At 39.9% G+C, this 26,537-nt stretch overlaps 1 protein-coding gene across 1 annotated transcript in view; it reads right to left on the bottom strand.

The window, feature by feature from the left end:
* CLVS1 (clavesin 1) overlaps positions 1-26,537 on the bottom strand; it is a 141,887-nt gene continuing 115,350 nt past the window's right edge. Inside the window, exons 4-5 of the mRNA XM_004588009.2 lie at positions 24,181-24,416; positions 1-190 (exon numbers count right to left, since the gene is read on the bottom strand). Of these exons, the coding sequence (XP_004588066.1) occupies positions 103-190; positions 24,181-24,416 (324 nt within the window). The 3' untranslated portion in view covers positions 1-102. The remainder of the gene's footprint in view (positions 191-24,180; positions 24,417-26,537) is intronic.

Here is a 26,537-nt window from a genome sequence, read left to right as displayed (position 1 = left end):
TCAAGTGGATGGCACATGTCTGTGTGTCGATCACACATATGCTTCCTCGGTGGTTGATACCACTGAAGGCCCGTATGCAGGAGCATCAGGGTGGCTCATGGCTCAGTCCAGAGCCAGGAGTGGCTGCGTGTTCTCATTCTCTCCCTTCTCTTCATGTTTCAGGGTCCCAGCTTCGACCACAGACTGCGATCTAGAGAGGGGGCAGGAGAAAAAGACACAATTAGAAACTATTCATCTTTTTAATCAAGACACTTATTTATATCATTGTGCCCCGTCATCAGACCATTAGCTCAAAAAACTCTAGAATCCTCTCTTACAGCTGTGGTAAGGATTAGAACTAATGATAGAAAGTGTTTCGCAGAATCATAGTTAAAATATGTGGATCACTTTTGTCATAATTATTACAATAATAATAGAAGCAATCTTTAGTTTCTGATGTGTGCTTTTATATTTTAATAATTACAACAGATTAAGCTTGCAATCATTTTCCAGTCTACAGCAAAAGAATTGTAAAAGCTACATGTGTACTAAATATACAGTGAATGTTCATATACTTAAAAATATTCAAAATATTAACAACATGATTAAATTGGTTGTTCAAATAAGCAGAATTTACATATTTGAGTAAATGGTTGATTCATTAGACTTGCAGCCCAAACCCTGTTCATCCCAAAAGTCTATATGATTGAACTTAAACTGACTTCTCTGAGCCCTTGGACTATCCTGATAAGAGTGTCTTCATACATATGAAGCTTTAGGATACGCTTGCACTAGATAGTTTTGATAAACTGTGCACTGTCTAATGAATGCATTATTTATATCCATGTGCACATGTGGGTTTTGAGTCATGCTTGTATCAGTGGTTTCTTCAGCCTTGGCTCGGTGTACTGAAGACCAGCTGTTACCACAGGTAGCTTCCCTGCTTGATGACATTTACTACGTGTGTTGTCACATGTCATCATTGAGAGAATCAGATTCTGTCCATGTGACTAGCAGGAGCAGTGCTAGAAACTGGCAATCGCTCTTTCCCTGGCTCTACCCTCTACACTTTTCCTTGCAGATTTTAGAATGCATGTTTTTGTTCTAATAATCAATCACTGATGGTATAACAATTTTTTTCTCTTTTAAAGCATTTTAGGCAGATTATCAAACACGATCGCATATATTAACTGTAGTAATCATGTGTGCATTAGTATTCTTGGAGGTCAGTTATATGTATTAACTTATGTCATTCTCATAAGATGACTTAAGATGTCACTCTTAATGTCTGCATTTTGTAGATGATAAAACAACTTGAGGGACCAGAAATATCAAGTAACACAGGAAAAGCAACACAAATGCAGAGTGGAGTGGATATCAGGCAGCTTTATTGTCAGTACTCCAATCCTGAGCATAGCAAAAGTCCCAGCCTTATTTAGCTGAAATGTTTAGCGTTCCTTCCACACCATAACACTAATTTTTTTTTTAAAGATTTATTTTATTTTTTTTTATTACAAAGTCAGAGATACTGAGAGGAGGAGAGATAGAGAGGAAGTGGAGCTGCCGGGATTAGAACCAGCGGCCATATGGGATCAAGGCGAGGACCTTAGCCACTAGGCCATGCTGCCAAGCCCAACACTAATTTTCTTAGCTCCTTTCAGAATATTTATAAACTATAAAAAAGCATGGAGATTACAATCAGTGCAATTGCTTCATGGCAATTAGCTATGCTTTATATTTCCACCCAGCCAAACATCCAACTTTAGAGACCAAGCTAATCCTTTGAACATGAAATGGACTCAGTCAGTGCTGGGATGGGGCAATAGAAGTCCAGCCCCCTGACATATTTTTTAGGAATCTCTTTTCTGTCAATTCTGTCTTTTCTTGTGTAATGTGCAATATGGGTGTGGGTTTATATAAAGAACAACAACAAAAAAAAAAAACTAAAAGTTCAGCAAGCATTAAAACAACCAATATTAGGAGCAAATTTGCCCACCCAGACAGAGCACCTCCATGCAGCACCTGGACAGCTGTCTGTTTACTCAATTGGTCCCAGAGAAAATGGAAGGTATAAGTACTGGTGGCCAGGTGTTTTTAGGGACCGCCATCTACATTTCTCAGCTTTCATATAGTCAACTTCATTTTGCAACAAACCACATGAGCCTTGGTTTCTTATTAGCAAGTTAGGTTGCCCTTGGAAAAGCCAGAGTGACTTAAGATCAGGGTAAAATAATTGCTTGACTTCATTGTTTTTTGTTTATTTATTTTTGTACGCTTCTGTTAAGATCCTCTAAAAGTTTATTAGCTTCATTCAGTGTTTGCTAGCCACATAGGTAATGTAAAATTTGGCTATATGTGCAAATCTTGGTGTTAATTCATTTCACTTCCTTTTTGAATGTGCATAAATACAAAATTTTGTCTTTTTAATTTGCCACATATTTCTGATATATCTGTTTGGGTCCTGAAGTGTTTTTTTTTTTTTTTTTTTTACTCATACAAAAATATTTTCTTTGATTTCGATAAGTTTTTGGACTTCACTCCAAAACTTTTCTTTTCCCTATTTTGATAGACATTAAGGGGGAAAATCAATAATTCTCATATAATGGGCTTTCCAACAATCACTCGTTCACAATGACTCAGGTAGGAAACGTTTGTGAGTATCTTCAACTCTATGCCACAGTCCATGAGAAAGTGTGCAGCCACTTTCATTCTTTTGTCAGTTACTGCTTCACTTAGCTGACCAAGGGCCACAGATATGGAATCGTTGTGGCCAGTGCCCTTTTACCCAACCAAAGGAGAGGCAGCTTGGAGGATGGACTGTGTTCACCGTGAAAGTAGACCAATGAAGGATTACTCTTTCACACAGTGAGATCATTCACCATCCTTGTTCAAGAACCTGTGTTCCTTATACCTTCTGCATGACGTCAAATGGAAATTAACACAATTTCTTTTACTAGATGATGCCCAGAATTCTGGCTGCTATCCCAGCAAATTGTTTTTCTTGGTTGAATGGCAAATAGCAATAGGAGAATTTTTAGCATGAGAAACCAAGCATGATGCTTTCCCTCCCCACCACCAGTCTACATTTCGTTTTTAAGAAGTTGACTATGATGCCTTTCCTTTCAACCTGAAATAATTCGATTTACCTGCAACATACTATATTGTGAAGTATTCAAAACTCATTTACAAAAAATAGAAAGCAAATGTGTTGCTTTTCATAACAAAAATATTATAGTAAAAAGCTAAGCTAAAAGAAAAGCTTTCTGAAATCTTGCCCTTTGCCCATTTGGTTGAGTCAAAATACTTTGTAGGAAAACTCAGCAACTGCTCTCTGTTAAAAAATGTTCCTGATAGTTCTAGTGTGCTCCAGAGTTGTGGTTTTCATACATTCATCAGGGAGAAACTACTTGTTTGGGTGGGGGATTTTGTTATCCAGATCCGTCTTGGTAGCAATCTCTCCAGTCAGAGGGTTCGCCTTCTCATAAGAAGCTTAACACTTGAGCTAAAAGAAGCATATCTCCTGGATCTGCTTTCCAACCCTGAAAGCCAGCTTAGCCCCGAGGGCAAGCAGGGAGTGACTTCCATTATTTCATCCATCATTATCTCAGTGGTGTAGCAGGCTTCATGCTAGGTTGATAGCCACATTCTGCTTTCCTGCTATCCCTCCTCAACAACTCTCTCTCATGCCTTGTTCCGCTTTCTCTCTCAGCCCTTTTATTCCACCAGACTTGGAATTCACTCCACTTTGTGTCATGAATGACTTTCATTTAACTTTCACTGACGCCAATGGGCAATTAAGTTCCAGGAAAAACAAGGTGAAAATGGAAAAACATTCGCCTACAACTACAACTGGCATGAGAAGTTTGTCTCCTAAACTGTTTTTAGCTACATTAACTCAGAAGATGATGATCTCTGTGTGCTTCTGTGTGTCCCTTGAAGTGCTATCACGCACTGTAACTATGTAAATGCCATTGAGACCACAGGAATTCTTCTCTTTAAGCACAAGCATTCAGCAAGCAACATAGAACCAGGGCCATCAGGAACCTCAGGAGCATTTCAGTTGTCAAATGCTCATTTGAACCAGACTCTGTTGATCTCATCACTTAATCAAAAAGTAGTAAGTAGCCCTGGAATTATTTATTGAAATCAACAACAGACATGGCCTTGTGAAATAGCACAAAATTGTGAGTCTGTATAGAAGTTTGTTGGCCCATGATTACTCTGAATGAAATCAGTGAAAAATGTCCTATTGTATGTCATACTCCTGATATGTATATAGTAAGCATTAGCTGTAGATTGCCTAGCAAAGATACTGAGGATAGACTGTTTTTATATAGGATATGCTTAAGTGTGATATTTGCAGAGGGAAGTATTGGTACTGTGAATGTTTAATGTCATATGGAGGAAGAGAATGAAACTAATACCAATACTTACTATGCCTCACTTCTAAGGAATCCAGTCTTGTAGTCCACTAAACTCTGAACACTGTCACATGCCCTTGTAGGCAATTGTTTGCCTTCCTGCGAGGACTATAACATAATAATTAGCTATGAATCTGTGGGTCAAATTACTTTTGGGAAATAACTTTCCCACAGTTAATTAGTGTTGGACAACTAATGCTTGAAACTTAGTGTTAATGTTGTTTGTCACCTTGTGCCATCCTTCATTAGAAAAGGAATTAGGTGTTTGCAAATTAGCTCCCTCATCCTTATAATCAATGTTATTTTAACTAATCTGAATACTATAAAGAGAATTAGCTTAGCTTCTGGTTTGTATTTTATAATGTTCTTATATAGCAGTTTCATAGGGAAGGCAGTTTAAAATGACAAGCTGAGACTTCAAATGGGAACAGATAAAACTTAAAGAACTTCCTTGTGTCTTTGCAACCACAATAAAGGTGATTTGAAAAGTGAAAAAAAAAGCAGCTTGTTAGCAGAATGTGTTTTTTTATTCAAGTATCTTTAAGGAATGCTAAGAAGGCTTCCCCTTCCCCACTCTCAGTAACTTCAGGTATCAGGGAAATTCTCCAGGTGATTCCCAAAATTGTGCTTGAATGAGGACTTCACTTCCTTTTTTGTGATCTTTGGGGAATTCTGTCTTCTCATGTATAAAATGAGGACACAACAGTAAACAAGTTAGAGGGTTTGAATTGATGCACATAAAATATGTATTCCAGTGCTAGCTATGTAAATTAGTTAACTACAAGGAATGACTTAAATTCAAGCTTATTATAAAACTTAAGAATATTGTGTGTACTGATATATGATGTGGTCTGATAGTAAATGAAAGACATTTCAAAATTGATGATTAATGTTTTTGAAAATGTGAGTGATGAAACTAGTCTACATAAAAGGTAATCTTATACCCTTACTTTATACACGTTATGTATTTTTAGAAGTAAAACAGAAATTTCCATCTGCTGAACAATCACTTATGTAGCTTTCAATGCAATGTAATGAAAGGCAAAGGCACATGAAAATGAAATTAAAAGGTAGGTTTATTTTGTTGAAAAAAGTTTTGAAATTCATACATATGAGGGTATCTTCAAAATTTGGAAAGCACATACTATGAAGAAATCATGCATGGATTTCAAAAATTTTGTGCCCAAATAAACATAGCTTTAGATTCCATTTTTCCAAGAACTTTCAAAAATATTTTATTTTTTTCAACTGCTGAAAACAAAATGAGTTTTCTTTCTATTGTAGTACCTTCAATAGTCTTACTGATAAAACAACTTAGTGAATATTTTCAAGACATATTTTTTCTGTACAGCTGTAAAACCTTTACAATTCAGAATCATCATGGGCCCGGCGGCGTGGCCTAGCAGCTAAAGTCCTCGCCTTGAACGCGCCAGGATTCCATATGGGCGCCGGTTCTAATCCCGGCAGCTCCACTTCCCATCCAGCTCACTGCCTGTGGCCTGGGATAGCAGTTGAGGATGGCCCAAAGATTTGGGACCCTGCACCCATGTGGGAGACCTGGAAGAGGTTCCTGGCTCCCAGCTTCGGATCGGCACAGCACTGGCTGTTGCGGCTCACTTGGGGAGTGAATCATCAGACGGAAGATCTTCCTCTCTGTCTCTCCTCTCTGTATATCTGACTTTGTAATAAAAAAAAAAAATTTCAGAATCATCTGAGCAGGCAGGAAAATTGTGTTCACTGGGAACAACTTAATATTGACTGAATCAGATAAATAATTCTTTCAAAAAATAAAAAAAGCAACCCTAAGAATTTCCCACATAAAGCAGAAAATATTTTCTATATCAAAGTGAACAAATAAAAAAAAAATATCTTTCTATTCTGACAATAAATTTTCCATAACTTACTGAGCTGTAAATATAAAGAAACTAACAAAAAATTCTAATTTCAGTGTAAATTATTTTTAGAATAAGCCAAATAGTCAACTCAGATCTCCTGCCTATATATGCTATAACTTATATTTCAATGTATAATGAGTATCTGTTGAAATGTGATGGGTCTGGGCACTGACTATTCATGACTCGGAAGAAAGACCCTGGAGAATACAGACCACTTTAAATAAAGACAGATACTTCCATTAAAGTGGTTCTACATGGAGCCTCAATTATACATGCCCATTGAGGATTCAAAACTAGACTACACTGACCTGAGATAGGTTGCCAAGGTCATAGACACACTCCATTTTAAAAACTTTCTGTAAGGGCCCAGCAGCGTGGCCTTGTGACTAAAGTCCTTGCCTTGCACATAGGAGAATCCCATATGGGTGCCGTTCTAAGCCCAGCAGCCCCGCTTCCCATCCAGCTCACTGCTTGTGGCCTGGGAAAGCAGTCGAGGACGGCTCAAAGCCTTGAGACCCTACACCCATGTGGGAGACCCAGAAGAGGCTCCAGGCTCCTGGCTTCAGATCAGCAAAGCTTTGCCCATTGCAACAACTTGGGTAGTAAATCAATGGACAGAAGGTCTTCCTCTGTGTCTATCCTCCTCTCTGTATATGTCACTTTCCAATAAAAATTAAAAAATAAGTCTTTACAAATAAAACCTTAAAAAAATAAAACTTTAAAGAAAAACCATAGCATACAAAAAAAAAGAATGTAAAATGTCTCATAGACATTTCTTTAAATTGTGAACTGAAATCATAATATGGGGGATACATTGGGTTCAATATGAGGACTCTCTAAAAAGGTTTGTAGGAAAATAGATTTAAACATGATTATCTTGGTGTCAAAATTTTGAAATGCCTGCATAAGTTTTTCATAATGCATATTTCCATAAATTTAACGAAGACTCTCATAAGATGTATTAAAATTATTTTTACCTGTTTCACTCTGTGTAATGTGGCTGCAAGGCAACTTAAAAATTACTTCTGTGGCTCACAAGTAGATTCTGTGAAGTTGGTCTGGAACCTTATTACCTAAGTATGCAAGGCGTTAAGCCCAGAGCAATCCAATCTTCATTTAGAAACTTAGCACATGTTAAAGAGACTCCAGAATGTCACTGTGTCTCATCACAGGTCGTCACCAACCTAAACCCTTTCCATTTGGTTCTCACATGGACACACTGAGCACCACAGGATGTGACGGCCAGATGCTGGGTGTCAGTGCTGATGTTGAATTCCAACCGGAAAGAAACGTCATTGAGTTACACTTCATTTGATATCCTTTAGTGCAGGTGAAATGAACCTTTATTTTTTATCTCTTACTGAAAAAATATTCTAAATAAAACTGAACAAATGAGCAGTTTTTCTGCATCTCCATCCCTCAGTGTGCTTGCTCATACTATCCTTTCCAACCAAATGTTCTTTCTCTCACTTTTTTGGTGAAGTCAATTGCCTATATTTTCAGCGCAGGTGAAGAACAGGTAGCTTTCTCTGCCACTATCTATGCTTCCCTCCTCTGTGATATCGTAGCACCCAAAGCAAATTGTTATTTTTAGCATGTAAAGTGGTGTAATGTAACTTCCCCTTCAAGTTTAACAACACTCAATAAATTATACATTTCTTGAATCAAAAACAACTTCCCAAGGAAAAATAAACTGAGAAGAAAATAGGCTCTTTTGAACGTTGTAGTAAAACATTTATGTTACAGCTACGGATTTTTTTTATTCATCACAAATACCTTCTGAGACTCACAAAAATAAACTAATGGGGGTGTGCAAGGCTAAGTGCTAGTCCCTGTTCTTGCTCTGGGTGTCATTAACTCGCCATGTGCCTTCTGAGAGCATCACTCAACTTGTCTGATCCATGCAGAATGTTAATCTTAGACAGGATGACATGTTTAGCCCTGGGTTTTCTATTTTTTTTAAAGATTTTATTATTATTATTAGAAAACCGGATATACAGAGAGGAGGAGAGACAGAGAGGAAGATGTTCCATCCGATGTTTCACTCCCCAAGTGAGCCGCAACGGGCCGGTACGCGCCAATCCGATGCCAGGAGCCAGGAACCTCTTCCGGGTCTCCCACGTGGGTGCAGGGTCCCAAAGCTTTGGGCCGTCCTCGACTGCTTTCCCAGGCCACAAGCAGGGAGCTGGATGGGAAGTGGAGCTGCCGGGATTAGAACCGGCGCCCATATGGAATCCCAAGGCTTTCAAGGCGAGGACTTTAGCTGCTAGGCCACGCCACCGGGCCCTAGCCCTGTGTTTTCATGAACATTACCAGACTGGTTTGTAATCATCACTTGTTCTTAAAAATAATTAGGCTTTATTTTTTCAAAATTCTACATTACAGATTTTAAATTGATTTGCTTAAATATTCAAAGTACTTCACAACCTCAATAGCTGTTCTTATCTCCTTTCATGAAAACAAACAGAAAAAAAATGATAGAATTTTCCCAGAAATAGAAAAGCTTTCTTAAGAACCAACTACATCTAGGTTTTACAAGTAAAAAAGAAAAAAACATTCTGAAAATATTTCTTACTTTCTTGGGTTTCTAAAGGTTTAGTTCCAAACTACTAGATGCTACAAATAACTTTCTTTCCTGTGTTATTTAAGTGTATATTTGGAGTATTTTTTTGCTGTAAATAATCTATGCCCTAGTCACAATTTCCTATTGCAGTGTAACACCATCATCTCCCTTCAGTCCGATCCACAGTCACCAGGGCAACTCTAGAGATGTGCGGTAATTCTAACCAGCACTCTGTGACTCTTGTTTGTTATACCTGAAATCAGTTTGAAACTTTTAGAAAAGAAGACTTCAGTGCATACCTTTAAAAAAAGATTTATCGATATGTTTATTTTATTGGAAAGGCAGATATACTCAGAAGAAGATGCAGAGGAGGTACAGAGAGAAAGATCATCTGTCCACTGGTTCATTCTCCAAGTGGCCGCAACAACCAGAGCTGAGCCAGTCTGAAGCCAGGAGCCAGGAGCTGCTTCTGGGCCTCTATATGATTGCAGGGTCCCAAAGCTTTGGGCCGTCCTCTACTGCCTTCCCAGGATGGAGGCAGGGAACTGGAGGGAAAGTGGAACAGCCAGGAAATGAACTGGCACCCATATTGGATCCTGGCACATGCAAGGCGAGGACTTTAGCCGCTAGGCTACTGCGCCATGCCTAGTGAATACTTTTAAAAGATATTTTTATAATTATCATTTATAGGAGAATTTCCATTCCTGATAATTGTTTATCATTATTATCATCATCAATGTCAACAACCATAGCCACTTACTGAGCATTTGCCACATGACAAGTTCTGTACTAAGTATGCTGAAGTAGCTTTGCTTAATGCTCACAATAATCTTCTGAGATAAGCAGTCTTCATTCTATTTTCCGTGGTATAAAACTGAGCCTTTAAGAAATTCACAGATTTTTGTTTGATCTCACAATTAGCTGTAGACCTAGTATCAAAATATTGCTGTTTTCCAAAGTGCCATGAGAGAGAAAATAAGAATTAAAGGAGTTGAGCTCTTTTGAAGGACAAATTGTTTAGAGTGGTAGCACTGATTATTTTTCCACTATTTCCCTAAGTGTGGGAACACAAATGAGTAGGCATCTAGCCTGTGTGAAACCATAATCAGCTGTATTCCTGCAAGAATGCTCCAGAAACTCAGCGAAAAAGTCCTGAAACAGACGGGATGCAAAAGCATGGGCACAGGAACTTGTTAATCCTCAAGCTTTGAAAACAGAACAAGAGAAATGCTTCTTCCAGTGCATGTTGTTTAATAATCAGTAGCCTGCAAGAAAAACACATTGTCTACTGGGTGATCACCCTTGCATGCAAGCGTGTCAGATCCTGTTTCAGACCCTCCTTCCTTATGCCTACATGACCCTCACTCTTTAGAAGTCTTTGCTGTTAATAAACTTTGGCTATTGACCATCAGTCAGTAGTCCAAGGGTAAGATTATCAGCTACAATGCCTAAGTCTCTCATTGCTGGACAATGAACGTGAGCTTTCTGAACATAAACAATGGATTCTCTACCTTACCTGGTAACCTAGATATCTCGTGTTTACCAACTTAGAGAAAACCACAGACAACACAAGAAACCAAGAAAATTTATTCAAAGCAGATTATTTATGCTAAGTATTCATTCTTGGTATTATGGAGCAATGACAAATCATGCTTTTAAAGAGAATCACCCAAGTACACCTGAAGGGTGAAAACATTCAGGATTAGAATTAGTGTGTGTGTTGTACCCAAGTTCTTCATAGAAACTCCAGGCAGCAGAGTAAGATTGATAAAAGCTACACTATGCATCTGAACCAGGCAACTAGCCTTCCAATCATTCAATAGTTAGTGTATGCAGGCTAATTGAGCTCTAGGGGAATGGAACGAATCACTCCAAGTATGTCTCTGTCAGTTCAGAGCTTCTACAATGGTCAGGAGTGTTACAATCATATTTCTAACACGTGAAATTTTCTGGAAAGGTTTTTCTGCCACCAATTATAACTTAAAATAGCAACACAGAAATGACTGCAGGTGTTTACACCACCTGCTTCAAATGGAGTCAAGTTCATTAGAATTAGACTGTCACTAAGAGCCCATCAGGGAACAGCTCTCCGATTAGGAAATTCCATTTTTGTATCAGAGAAATATTCGGAGGATGGTAAGCATTTCATAAATTCAAAGTTGAAACAACTGAGGCCATGCTGCTTTCTCATTTAATATACATTCATGTTGCCGCATGTATTCCCTTAAAAGCTGTGAGATAGAGTAAAAACTTAATTAAGAAGGAAAAATAACTTTTGCCATCTCGGGACACATATGTCACACATATGGCACACATAGAAATTGGTGCTCTGTCTCTAACTCTGAGCAGTGGTCTATCCATTCATTCTATAGTAATTCCAAAGTAATAGCCAGCACACAAGTAGGAAAAGCCAAAATTCTGCCATATTCAATCAATAAATATTTATCAACTCCTTATTTGTGCCAGGCACAAGACCACAACCAGAGCTGATGGGGATGGACACAGACAATGATCCTGTACACAAATAGAAAGTTTAGGAACATGTTGGTGCCAGAAAGCAAATGACTCAGATGATACGAAGGGCAGGACTGAGACAGGGGGTTAGTGTGACCTCAGTGGAAATGCGCCTGCACAAGGTGAGTCTTCAGTAAAGCTGTGTGTCAGTATTGTGAGCAGCCATCTCTCCTTACCCTGTCAGCCACATGGAGCAACAAGGAACCTGGGGTCCCCTTCCAGCCACTGATCCACATTAACTTTATCAGTTTCTCCATTTCAGTGGCACAATCAACTATGCAACTGTAGTTATATTTCTTAAATGTTTTTATTTGAGCGGCAGAGAGAGAAAGTGCTCACATCTGCCTGGTCTACTCTGCAAATGCCCACAATGTTCAGGCTAGATGCAGGAGCCAGGATCTGAATCTAAGTCTCCTGTGGGTGTGGCAGAAACCCAATTGCTGGAACCATCACTACTGCCCTGCTTTCTCCTTCTGGATGTACACTGGTTGAAAACTGGAGTTAGAAGTGGGAGCTAAGAATTGAAACTAGGCATCCTGATGTATGATTTGGGCATCTTACCCACTAAGCCAAGTGTCAGCTCCCCAAAGATGTTTGATGAGGAGTAACTGTGATTTAGTTTGGATTCTTATTTTACTTTGTTTGAATTAAAGGCACTTTAGTTGACATTAAAATTTATTTCAAGATAATATAGAAACTAGATTTTACAAAATTGCATCCAGGTCAATAGCACTGAGATGCGATTTTAGCCAAATGTCAAAGAGGTATTTGTATAAGTTCCTCACTTGGTGATTTCTTATGATACTATTTCTATTAACATTGTCTCCTGAAATGATAGCCTAGTAGTTAAAACCTTGCCTTCATGTGCCAGGATACCATATGGATGCCGGTTTGTGTCTCGATTACTCCACTTCCCATCAAGTTCCCTGCTTGTGATCTGGGAAAGCAGTAGAGGATGGCCCAAAGCCTTGGGACCCTGCACCTATGTGGAAGACCTGGAAGAAGCTCCTGGCTCCTACCTTAGGATCAGCTCAGCTCCGGCCATTGCGGCCACTGGGAGAGTGAACCAGCAAATGAAAGCTCTTTCTGTCCATCTCTCCTTCTCTCTGTATATCCGGCTTTCCAATTAAAAAAATTAAAATGAATCTTTTTAAAAAAGATTTATTTATTTTTTTTAATTGGAAAGGTGGATATACAGAGAGGAGGAGAGAAAAAATAGGAAGATCATCCATTTGATGATTCACTCACCAAGTGACTGCAATGGCCAGAGCTCAGCTAATCTGAAGCCAGGAGCCAGGAACTTCTTTCCGGGTCTCCCACTGGGTGCAAGGTTCCAAGGCTTTGGGCCATCCTCAACTGCTTTCCCAGGCCACAAGCAGTGAGCTTGATGGGAAGCAGGGCTGCCAGGATTAGAACCAGTGCCCATATGGGATCCTGGCGCATGCAAGGCGAGGACTTTAACCACTACGCTATCGCACCGGGCCCTATAATGAATCTTTTTTTAAAAAGCATGTCTTCTATTAGTCTCATTAATTCATCATTCAAGGAATTATGGATTGGGCATTTATTTTTGGTGTGTCTGTGAGATAAGCATGAGAAACAAAATTTAACATAAATATCCCATCTGTCCCATTGACTCATCCCAAAGCTGGGCCATGTGCCTGTGCTCTTGCTCCCATTCCCACTGGCCTCCTTGCAGGCATTGTTCCATCATTTATCCACTTTCCTGCATGTCAGCTTGCAGACTGAGGCTCAGGCTGAGAGACTGCTATGCATTTCCCAATCACTCATGCTTGTTACTAACTCCTTACACCATCCTCACCTAGGTCTCCCTATGCAAGGGCCCACTGTCTACTTCACTTTCTTTTCTACAAAATGTGCTTGCATAGTCACAATTTGCAGTCTTTCTGATGGTTTCTGAGCTTCTTTAGCCAGTGGATGACCACAATAGTGTTAATTCTCTAAATCAGCCATGGTGTAGCTAAGAATTGCCAAGTCACACTACCCAGATAAATGACAATCAGTGTAAATACATTATTACCACCCTTCAAGGTCCTTAAAACTGAGTCTTGCCTTCTATGTCACCCCTAGGGAATTCCCAGGCCTCTCTGATTCTCGACAAGTTTCAATCCAGCCCAACCTTCTAGTATCAAGATACATTTAACAGTTTCACTGGATTTTATGCCATCCTCTATATCTACAGTGGCGGGATACATTTAAATAGCAGAATGATAGACTTATGACTATTGTTGAGGAACTGAACTATTGTTACAATATAAGGAAAAACAGTGGGAGAATTAAGGAGGGAAGGATAGAAGGAGAAATCTCTGAGCCAAAGGAACTGTATCATGACAAATAAAAAATTAAAAAATTTTTTTCAGTCCATACATCTCTGCCACCACTTTTCCCAAAAAGATTACTGCATACTGCTGCAATCTTAGCCTTCGGACTTGCCCTATTTGGTTTGGGAACTGGAAGTCACCAAGCCCATGGCAGCTCACCAGCTTCAGGCCACCTGTTGCTGTGAGGGGACCTATCTTCTCTCGGGAAGCAAGAACCTTTTCGGCCAGGTCCTTGGGCCTAGCCCATTTCACCTGTTTGGTTTTACCAATTATTCCTTATATCACATCTTCTAATTCTCCCTCCTTCCTGGATCCTTGCTTGTAACTTGAAGTATTGCAGCCTCTCAATTCTCAATAATGAAGGGAAAAGAAAAAATAGGAATGTAAGAGAAAAGAAAGAAAATGACTTGAAGGCCATTGGTGCTGTCTTTGGTAAGAGTTGTTGTGGACTCATGGGTGAACATGACAGGGAAGCAGGATCAGAAGCTTTGTGAAGTTTGGCTGTGATGGGGAAGGGGACATTTGTATTTGAAGTGGCATGTGAGAACCCAGAGGACTACGTTACTGTTTTAGTTCATCCACCTATGGGAACCTTTGAATTTTCATCTTAATTGGGATTTCAGACAGCCAATAGAATTGGCCACTTGATCAGTTTTGAAGCACACATTCTATTCCTTCGGTTTCTGCAGACTACATCCAGTTTACTGCATATGAGTTTTCAATGTTCGCTGGTGTCTTGTGACATATGAAGTTGGACATGAATTCTTGCAGGTCAAACCCAGGCACCCATTTTCTCACTGAACCAACTTTCCCTGGAAATTCTCATCCTTTCTTTGTTCTTTTGAATCTATATGCATATAGTATGAATATATATTATATACATATATTCATATATGTACATACATATATGTATATATATTCTCTCTATATATACTAGGCTTAGCAACTGAATTTTAGAACCATGCATATTCAAAAGCCTATGTGATGATTTTGACTAGATACTACACAAACTTTCACACTATGTTTAAACCTGAGCTCATAGTCTCCTCCTCGGTCTTCTAAAAATTCCATACCTAGGTAAATACAACCGCTATTCATTAAGTTACGCATGCCAGAAATTTTTAGCTGTTCCTGTAACTGCTTTCCTTAATCCCTCACTTCCTTGATCATCAGGTCTTGTTGAGCTTACTCAGCAAATATTTTTTAATCCATCCTGCTCTCTATACCATCACATTTATCATCCTAACCCAAGCTACCATGACTTGTCACTTTCATGATTGCAGGAGTCCCAAAAGGTTCCCTTTACTTCCTATCTCCCCTCCAACTCATTCTCCTCTCAACAGACAGGGTGAGATTTCTAACAAACTCCTATGTTCATCCCACTCTCACCACCTAAAGCCTTTCTATAAACTTCCACTGCTACAAAGATAATGTCCAATATAAGTATAATTTCTGGACAGTTCTTTTTAAGTTCTAGGAATAATTGCCTATTTACTTATTAGGAATTTGGGAATTTAATTTTTAGCAGATTCATTCTTGTGGAGCAGAGTGAAAAAAAAAACTATACAAATAGGGAATCCTCTAAACAATTCTGGAAAGGAAAGAATGAAAGCATTTGTTACATTTTTCTAAAGCACTTTGTGGTTTGCGGACTTAACCAGCTGCCATTTGAATCTACAGTAACTCCCCAAGATCATATGACCCCTACATCTACCTTATAGTTGAAGAGGCTGAGTCTATTGACGTTAAGTGACTTTGAAATAAAGACAAATAGAAAGGAAAAGCGCAACCATAGCCTCAACATCACAAAGCTGAAGCAAATAGGTGGGACTAGGTGTAGTCCTTGGCAGCTCATGGGTCCATTTGAGCAGCCATGCAGCAAAGTAAGGAGGCCAATTTATGCCCATCATCGTGATAACAGGAGCCCAGAGGCATGTTCTAGGTAGGGCTGAGAAGATACCAATAAAATACTCAAAGATCAACAATCCTCATTTACAAGCTTGACATAAAAACTCTGATGTCACAGTTTGAACATCTGAAAACCCAAATGGTTTCTACAAAGAGGCTTCCAGAAACATAAAAAGGAACTCAAATACTATATGGTTTCATACTGTTTTTCAGAATTACTAAACACCCCTCTACACTTTTCCACTAGCTTAGAACTATTTATCTAATAACTTTCATGTCATTTTTTTAAAGAAGAGAAAATATGCCTCTACATACAATGCTCTAAGTAGCCTCATTCATTTTCTTATTGACTATATCCTGCATATAGATTTTCTTTCACTCCACTGACACATGGTTATGTACGATGTGCTTAAAAGGATATGCCCCCCCTCTGCTTTTACAAAACACAGTAAAGAAAGCTGCACAAAAACAGGAAATCTATCTCAGCTAGACGCAAATAATGCCCAGGAAATGAAGATATCTTTCTTTACTCTCTAAAAAATGTCAACAAAATCCTATAAGCATGTATGCAACGTTTCAGTATTGAATCAGTAACATAAAACACAGTGCATTAATGGCTTTCTTGAGAGGGCTCTGCTTCTGATATGTCAAGTATTAGTTGCCTGAGTAGCAGTTATAACCCAAAACTGAGATGTGTAGGAACAGCATTGGTACAGTAATTAGATTGTGGCTTGGGATGCCCACATCCAACTCACAATCTTCAGGTGTGAGTCTCAGCAGCTCCACTTTTTTTTACTTTTATTTACTGTAAAGGCAGAACAGTAGCTACAAGGAGAGAAAGAAGGGGAGATAGAGCTCTTCCCTACTCTGGTTCACTTCTCAAGTGGACTCAACAGCCATGGCTGAACCAGGCTGAAGGGAAGAACCAGGAACTCCATCAGGGACTTCTGCATGGATAATCGAACCTAAGCAGTTAGACCATCTTCCATTGCCTTTCTAGGCATATCAGCATGAGATTGGATTGCAAACAGAGCGCCCAGGTCCCCAAACAACACTCCAATAGGATGCCAGCATTCCCAGTGGCAGCTTAGCCCATGTAACCATAATACTGGTCCCTCAGCTCCACTTCTGATCCAACTTCCTGATTATGTGCACCTAGGGAAGCTGTTGGGTGAAGACTGAAGTATATGAGTTCTTGCCACTCACAAGGCAGACTCTGAGTAAGTTTTGGTCTCCTGGATTCAGCCTGGCCTAGTCCCGGCTGTTGAGGGCATTTGGGAAGCAAACCAATAGATGGAATTTCTTTTTCTCTCTCACTTTCTCTCAGCCTTTCAAATAGATTAAGTCACTGATTTTTAACAACTAAAATGTACTGTCCTGATTGTGAAAAATATCAGATTCCTTAACGTACAGTAGGAAACCATGTATCACTGGTTCAAGAATGATCAGTTTGATAATGATATGGAATACAAACACAGGGAACACTTCTTCCCTTGCCTTGGTTGCCTAGAAAATAAAAACCTTCCTGTTCCCCACCGCCAGTTCTCAAATGCTTTTCATTTGGATAGTACTTCATGACGAAGTATTGCTTCTTCTGGAAATGAGCTATTACTCAGCAAATGCACAAATTTATCCTAAAGAAAGAGGACTGCAGGCTGAAAGATCATCAAGGTCACAGCCAATTCTATCGACAGCTGAAAATGCTGAACTTCACCTTTACCACCTGGCTGGGGGCAGGAAGGAATAGCATGTTCTGCAATTTTCTTCATGCTCAGAACTCGGAGCTCCATTCAGGCATTTTACTCTCTACAAGATCTGCCAAGATCAGGTGGGTTACCTTGTCCTGATGGCATTGTCTTACTTTTGCAAATGAGAGCCTGGCAGGGTGTTTAGTAGTCATAAGAAAGATACATTGTACTGTACTCGTGCAAATGTGGGCCCAAGAAGGAAGGGTCTTTTAGGTTCCTTTCTCTGTGAATAATTTTGGATCCTTAATAATCTGATGTGGTCTATGATCAGGCTTCACCAAAACCTTAGGGTTCCTGGAAATCACAGGGATTCAGTCTCAACCTTGTATTACTGTGTTATCATGTGGCTAAAAAAATGCTAATAAAAGTCTTTAAATGTGAGTGAACATCCAAAGCAATGGAGTCACTGACATACCATATGAGAAAGTCAGCAAAGAACTAATAATCAAAGTACTGCAGTGTGATTTTCCTAATGAGTAGTACAATACTGTCACCTTTAACCAGGATACTGTGCAGACACATGGTTCTGGAACACCTGATTTTACACATAATATTGGAACACCAATGTCCGTGTGACTTTTCAAAGTCACTCTGGCTTGGCTTTGCCTCAAACTGACTCTTTTGGACCTGGGTAGCTAGGCAGCTCTGTCACAGGCAGGGGAGACCCCTTCTGGTAATTGGTTCTCATGCCCTAATCAGCTCAATGGCTGTTCAGAAATGTAGTTTTCACAGTAATTTTAGGGCTTTGGAAGGACTCAGTGTTTCCCTGTCACTTACTTGGAGTTTCTCTTTCAGTGCTGACACCCAAATGTTTCCTTGGTAAGTTCAAGAGCTGAATGAATAATGCCAACTAGCAGTCTCTTTCCCCCACTCCTCCACCCCCATGCTCAACCACTTTCCTAGCATAGCAAGGCTACCAGATTGGGTAGAGATTGAAATACAAGCATTTCTGAGCACGCCAGGGAGGGGACTACAGGAAAACCAAAATAAGTGAAAATTGTGAGTCAGGGTTTAGCCCAGTTGGATTTCCATGAACTTTTGTCAGCTTCTTGACCTTCCACTTCAATTCTTGGAGAAGGGTTTTCTAACCTTTCTTATTTTGGAGAAAATCATACTGTGCAGCTGTGCTATCCTGAAAGAATCATAGGCTAAAATAGGCTTGAAGAGGCAGATTTTCTCTACAGGATTCCTCAAGACCTTGGCTGTGATAATTCAAGTGAAGAAAATATTTTTTAAACCTTACTACTACATCTCTGCACCACATGCTTTTGTTTCTTTAAGCTAAAGATAGCAAATCTCTATCACATGCAAGACACTATGGTTTGGAACAGCTAATGCATTTTTAGAATAACTTCATACAAACACACACATACTATACACCCCATAGAATAATAGAGAACATCCTGGGAAGTCGAAATTCTGAAGACCTCTAAATAACCTCTATGGACCTCCTCCAGAATTAAAAGTACATAGCCACTGATACTAAGGAGAATAAGAATGTGCTTTTATATAAGATTTTTGTGGAAGATAGTTTTCTTGCAAGCAGAAGCTGGCTCTCCGCAATTGGAAAACCAAGAGGAATATATAGAAAGCCATGAAGCCAATGGTCTGAAACTTGTTTCATTCAATGTTGGCAGAAACCCTACCATTCCTGTGTGGTGGGGATAGGCAAGTTTGACCCAGTCTGACCCTTTCTTTAGAAAGCTAGCCAAATGTCATTCTATAATAACCCCATTCAATCCAGAGTTGCACCTCTGCATTTTCACTAGGGTGATACTTGCCCCAATCCCAGAAAGCCACCTCCTCTCTGACCACAGTGATAGGTTCAGAGGCAGCACAAAATCTGGTCCATCAGAGTATTACCCTTTAATATTGCCCAGAAATAGCAGGAAACATGTTTTTTTTTTAATTTTTCTTGTATAATTAACTCCATTGCAAGTAACTTCCATCAAGCACAACTAAGATGAACAAACTAATAAAACAAACAAAAATATATCTGAGATCAGTTTGTGATCTTGAACCTGCTTTCAGGGAGCCAATCGTAGCTTTCTTTTCCTGAGTGTTGAATGCATCTAATAAACACTGATGTGACTCCCTACCTCTTGGTAAACAAGCTAAATTTAACTTGTTTATTCATTTATTTATTCAAGAACCAAAGACAAACAAGAAGAATTTCCATCCCTGACCTATCCCTGATATGTCAGTGTTGGGTTGAACCTGGGTGGACCAAAAACAGGAGCTGGAAACTCAACCCAGCTCTTCCTCATACGTGGCAGAGTCCAGCAACTTGAGCCATTGTCTGTTCTTGCCCAGGGTCTGCACTGGCAGGAAACTAGATTCAAAAACTGGAACTGAGTGTGGAAATCAATACTTCAACATGGAACACGGGTGTTCCAACCAGTGTTTTATCTGCTTTAGAGAGCTCCAACTCCAGGGCATCAAGTTGCTTGCTGCGAACAAAACCACTTAAAGGGGCTTGTATCCTGTAGTATTAAATAACGTACAAAGACCCATCAAAAATTATGAAAAAATGGACAGAGTGGACACCATGGCACAGCAAGTTAAGCTGCTGTTATGAATGACTACATGCTGGAGTCTCACAACTACTTCTTTGGATCAAGCTTCCTGCTAATGTGACTGGGAGGCAGCAGATGACGAAACAAGTACTTGGGTTCCTGTCCCTATTTAGAAGCTCTGGATGGAGCTCTTTGCTCCTGGCTTCAACCTGACCCAGTCCCAACGCCTGTGTCAGCTTGCTCTCTATCCCTTTCTCACCATGCCCTCTTCTTGCAATCTTTACTGTAAAGCAATAGGTATTTTAAAAAGCCAAAAATTGAGCTAAATGATATATTTGTTGTAAAACACATTTGAAATCCATATGTAGATTTTTCATAATATACACTTTCTATTAATATTTTGAAGACTCAGCACATACATGTACATATACAAATATACATGCAAAGTCTTCTCTAAAACTCATGTTCAGTGTGATTGCCATTGTAACTATAGTAAGGCGCGGGATCTTTAAGAGCAGGATGCAGTCTACTTTCAGAACGAATGATGCTGGGAGCGGCTGTGTTGTGAGAGCGAGCTTCACTTTCTGGACTCCCTGATGCAGCCGCCCTCTCCCAGTGTCTCAGGAGCATGCCTTTTCTCCCGGCAGGCCTTTCCCCTAGGTTATGACACAGCAAGAAGGCCCTCACTCAAAGTTGGACCCACGCTCTTGGGCTTTCCAGACTCCAAGACTGTCAGAAATAAACCTGTTTTCTAAGAAATAAATTGTTGTTTTTTCTAACTTATCAAACCTCAGGTACCCTGTGATAACAGCAAAAAGTCAACTTAGATTATGAAAACCTCTGCAGTGCTGGCTAAGCATTCACCACTCACTTTAAGGTAGTCTTTCTTTCTCTCTCTCTTGCTGTGTGTGTGGGGTGTGTGTGTGGGGGGGGGGGGGGGTGGGTGTGTACCTTTTCAATGATATCCATGGCCATTTTAATTACTTTATCAGCAATAAAGTTCAGAACAAAAAAATCAAGAAGCATTGCCTAATAATTAAGACAAATATCATAGAATCTACACCTTGATTAAAAGTCTGTGCACTTACTTTACAAGGCAGAAGTTTCAGGCCTGTACTCCTAAGTAGGCCTGTTACATAGATGCTGTTCCCTGCCCAAACAATTCCTCTCTCCTTGCTAATGGCAAAGCTCATTTTGCTCAAGCCTGACCTCCACATTTGAATCAGGGGTTGCCTTAAGTATTCACCAATTGTGCTGGACACTTAGAGTAGAGGGATTGGGTTCTCATGGTCCCCACTGAACCTCTGGAATAAGATTCATGCAGCCACTTTAAGTTGAGATGGTTCATTAATTTAAATAACGCAGTTTTTATGTGTTTAAAGCAGTTCTTTAGAAGTTTTTCTCTTATTTGCAATAAAATAAGTATAACTTATACAAAGCTAATTTAATGCTCTTTGTCACATAATTTTAATAAATGTGGGCATTTATTCTCTAAGCCCAAAGCATATTCAAGTACTGAAATGTGATAGAAGGGAATAGGGGGCTTTTAAGAACAGTAAGGTCAACTGATGACATGGGCACAAGGAAATGGAATTCTAATATAAAATGAAAAAAAATAGTAAAATATCTAAAAAGCCCCCGCTGTATTCTTTAGAAGTGGAGCAGAGAATTCCACCACACTACAAAACACATGATGCTGTCACTGCATTAAAGGACAGAACAATACTGAAATAGTGCTAGAAAGAAACATTTTTATCTAGACCCATAATTTTGCAAAAAGCTTTTCAGATGAAGGGTGGAGTCACAACTACTGGAAGGCCAGTAACTCCTTAGAAGTATCTGTTCACTGAATCTCAGACATCATGGCATTTACTCTGCACAGTAAAGGTTTGCTACAGCAGCTACCTGTAACTTAGGGGCTAATATGCTCAGAATCCACATCCTAAAAACCAATGAAGTTTTCCGAGCAGTCCACAAAAGCCCATTCGACTCCAAATGGGACCCGCAGCAGTTGGGAACTATGTATGGCAGCAATAGCACCATAGAGGACAATAACACACCCACTGAAAATGATAGTGAAGATCCAGGGGACAGATCACTGCTGCTCAGCTCAGAGTAGCAAGTCCGTTTCTGATGATGACCAACTTGCAGCCCCCATACACCACCTATCAGGCTCGGGATGGTGCAAGGCAAGGCTGATTGACAGCCTGTGCAGAACTGACCACTCTACCAGGTAGGACCCTAGAGAAATGAACTTTTAGGTCTCTTCCAATTTGGTTCTCAATTTTTCCAGGTCTCTATAGGTTTGAAAAGGTCAAAAAGATGTTATGAACCATTCATCAGTGAAGTGACTGGTAGCAGACAAACCACAAGCCCAGGACTATTCCTCATCACTGGCAGTACTGTCCATCCTGTTGCTGTCACAAATCACCAGACCAGGGTGGCAGGATGCGATCACCATGGGCAACAGGGCAGGACAGTTTGATGGCCTTTAGTGGAAAAACAGAGATGCAGGCATCTCTATTTCTGGCTGTGTAATGTAGGGTTTTGACTCCCTTATCTAAGGGAAGGTGTTACTCCTTCACAAACCATACCTTCCTCTGTAGGTGCTCCTGGGAGGTTCATGTTTCCCCAGAACACCAGCACAAGTCCTCACCTCTCCTTGATAGTAATATTCTCATCCCACATTATTCTGTAGCTATCTGTGGGTGTGTCTTCTCTTGCCTCTTATTGATGTACGATCCTAAAAGTGGATCCATGGGAGTTGTAGATAGCAGGGGCAAGGGAAATTGGCTTTTTCCTCAGGGATGCTAACCAACTGGTTGAAGCAATTGGACAACTGCACCAAAGATGAGTTTGGAAGTAATAGATTTCATTCTATATTAATACATTCATATATTCAGCAAACACGAGCAGGTATCAGCTTGGTGTCTGTTGTGTGTTGATACAGGGCTGGATCATTGGAGGGAAAGAAATTCTGTGATAACAGAGCTCTCCATTTCACCTAACCTTTAACATCAGCTCAGACTTGGACCTTGGAATTAGGACATATCCGATACTTAAAATAATAAGATGGTATGCATTGGGAGGTCCACTGGGGCAAGTGAGGCAAATTTCTACTATATATCACTTGATTTTGGGAGTTTAGACTTATATGAGGTCTCTAGAAATAGGTATGCTGCCTAAGATGTCACTGTCCTTGTACATGGAGGCATTGAGAAGAGAGGGATCTCAGTACAAAGTCAGAGAAAAAGCACACAGATGATGTTGCCTCTGTGGACATGAAGAACACCGAGGCCATGGCCAGCCTGCCCAGTGTGAAAACCTTCTAATATTAGGTGGCATTTAACTTCTCTGAATTTCAGTTTCCTCAGAGATGAGACTAACCAAAGCGCTTTCCTCATGGTTACAAGAGGATTCGAAGAGGTAAAGTAGGTATGAGATTCACAGCGTGAGATGCCAGTATCTGTTTACTGAACTGAGAGTAGGTCTGAGCTGTGATCCTCCACTCTGTCTTATACATCAGTCTCTTCGCCCTAGAGGCCAAAGCCAACCTTTTAACCACCATGATCAACACTTCCCAGTGAAGGTCAACCCCTAAAAGGGCAGTGAGTGAGTGTCTAGCCCCCTCCAGTTCCAGCCACAGCTCAAGAGCACAGAAACTAATCCATGTCTCCCCTGGTTGGTGGAATGGACTCAAGCACTTGATCCACAACCTGTTATCTCCTAAGGATGGAATAGCAGGAGCAGAGTCAGTTTCTCCAGTATGGGATGTGGGCATCCTATGAAGCATCAACTGCTATGCCAAATGCCTACCCCTGGTCCTGCTTTTAAAGCTCTAGTTGTTGATCTTTTTCCCTCAGAGCTCAGTTTCAGTGCCACCTGTTTTTGAGAATGCTTTGCCAAAATCTTTCTGTTCTTTTGGTGTTTTATTTATGCTGGTTCCCCCACTTTCTAATCTATGCTACAGCTTAATAAACAGTTCTGAATGAATGATTGACAGATACATTTTCCAGCAGGCTGCTTTGCATCTAGTGATGCTAAAAAAATCCACCCTCCCTTGTGTATTAACAGACATCATGGATAATCAGAGCATGGGCAAGGCCCTGATCTTAAACTGTTCTTTTAATGCCACAGGAACAACTATATTTCTGGGTCAGCCAACCCCTATTTGCTTTCAATTCACATGAAATCAGCTGAGAATGTTGCAATTTGCTTTATTCCATTACCTAACCCCCAGTAGGTCCTAATCTATTTATCTCCAGCTGGCAGGTGCTGATAACCTTGGCCTTACCTTTTCATTGGCTTGGGTGAACACTCCCTCTCCAGATTGGAGTACGTATGTTTCACGTGCATTGCATTATATGACGTGTGAGTATAGTCATTCTCATCACTGTAGTCAGGACCAAGCAATGTCCGAGCCCAGGTGCCCATGTCATAAGGAGGAAGGGTTCCTCCAAATTCAGAGGGCAAAAATTCAGGGTGTATTAGTTGGTGAAGGCTGTTTAAATTATTTCCATGAAGAAAAATCTATAAAGAGAAAGCAATGTTACTAATAGAATATCCAAAACATATGATCATGTATTTAATATAACCCACAATCTAGCAATGACACATTGGATGCACTACTGGTGATTATGAGGCATAAAGAGGCATTCAGTCGATGTCCGTAGCTTAGTTTTCATAAGCTGTTAATTTATTGCTCAGAAAGACTGAGTGAATAGTCATTAAAAATGAATTTTCTGAATACATTGGGTATTATTTGGCCATGGCCCAGCTTTACAAATAGCAACATATCCTAACTGACAAAAGCAGTGATACAGACCATCCAGAACCCAGACTGAGCCTAATGCACACGCCCAGACTTGCTGTTTCTACTATCACTCTCATCTTCTGTGTTCTCACACTACAATCCTTCTTAGCCTTCCCAGTCTATACCAAACTAGAGCTGATTCCTAACCCAGCCCAGTGACACCTGCCAGTTCTGATAACCCTTGCCCCCTTTCCAATGAACTCTCACCTGTTGACCACTCTTCTTGCCCTGATGTATTCAATCATGAATTGCTTCCCTAGGGAGAGACATCTGGGGAAGGAGGTGGTATTTTCTTATTCTTTTAATAGGTTCCTTAGCTCCCAAAGTGGTGTAGACATGAGATAGCAGCTCAATCAATCTATGTTCATTAGAATTGAAAGCTGACCAGAGAATGTATTGTGAGATGTTTGCATCAACCCTCCATTGTGCCTGGATTAGGGGCCAGTACTCAAAAAGCTTTTATTTTCTGAGCATGTAATAGATAGTATTGCAAACTGGTCAAATTAGGTAGGAAAACACACCTAAATTTCAATGATTTTAGATAGTTCCCAAAACGGATAAAGCACAAGCAGGAAGTTATCACTAACTGAAAGTTAAAAATTGACCATGAAAGTTGATTTAAATGTGCCTATATGAATCCAGTTCTCACACTTTGTTATGCTGAAGTAGCCACATAATTATACGCAACACATGCACCATACATAAATTAATTGCATAATGCATAAGTTGAACACAAGTATATGATCATTAGTTACACACATCCATCTCTTTCTTCTCTGTCTCATTCTGACACACACACCATAATGAAATTTAAATGTGATTTTAAAAAACCACTTAAATATAGCAACTCAAGACTAAACAAACACATACTACTTTGCCCTATATTCTATATTATTTTAAAATTATGATGTGATGATATCATCTATAGATGGTTGGAGCTCTTCAGCTCTTCAAAAAATAATGTGCAATTTCTGATATTAGAGTTACATATGACAAAGATTTAATAAGAATGATGTCTCTTGAATAAATTCATTTCCTCTGACTTTTACAAAGCTCTTCACAAGACATCACAGTGTTTAAAGCATTCTAAAGATAAGTGTTGTTCTGGATGCTTAGAACAAACATCTGTACCCATCCAGCCTACATTCTTAAAAACCTAGGAGTGCCATTGAAACCACTTGGAGTCCTATAGGATCAAAGAGCACAGAAGTAAGAAGCCAAACCATCCTTCCTTGCGTCTGATTCCTCCCAGATGCCAAGGCTCATAGACTCACTTCTTTGGCATAGTAGCAAGATCTATTGTGGTGGAATTTCCACTGGCTCTGTCCTGAGCAGAGCCAGGACAAAGCCTGAAACCACACTGCAAAGTGTCTGAGACACTCCTTGGTCGTTAGCATCTCCTGAGCCCCGGATGGACTGTAAAATGTCTCAGAACATCTCTGTCTACTGAAGCCGATGAGAGAAAGACACGACCCTTTCCATCCTGTACTGGAATAAGCACCTAGATGCATGCAAGGTCTAGGAATTCAGAATCCTGCAAGGTGTGCTTGTGTTGATGGGGGATATCCCTTTCATCATTACTCCCCTTGAATACACAGAGGTCTGACTTGGTTGAGTCCTTCAGGTGTAGGGTATGTAAATTTTTGTTAGAATGATGCTCTTATATGCACTTTGACGAATGCTGCTCCTGACCCAACAGGTGGCTGACATCAGTAGACTGCAGCCCTATTTTCCCACAGCCACAATATAGAAACAGCTACATGTTTTTGGTGGATGAATAAAGATGAAATAGAATATAATCCAGCCTTAGGAAAGGAGATCTTGCCATTTGTAATAAC

Source organism: Ochotona princeps, chromosome 9 (genome assembly GCF_030435755.1).
Source record: "Ochotona princeps isolate mOchPri1 chromosome 9, mOchPri1.hap1, whole genome shotgun sequence".
Taxonomy (NCBI): domain Eukaryota; kingdom Metazoa; phylum Chordata; class Mammalia; order Lagomorpha; family Ochotonidae; genus Ochotona; species Ochotona princeps.
Note: the sequence above shows the minus strand (reverse complement) of the source record. Positions and strands in the feature narration are given on the sequence as shown.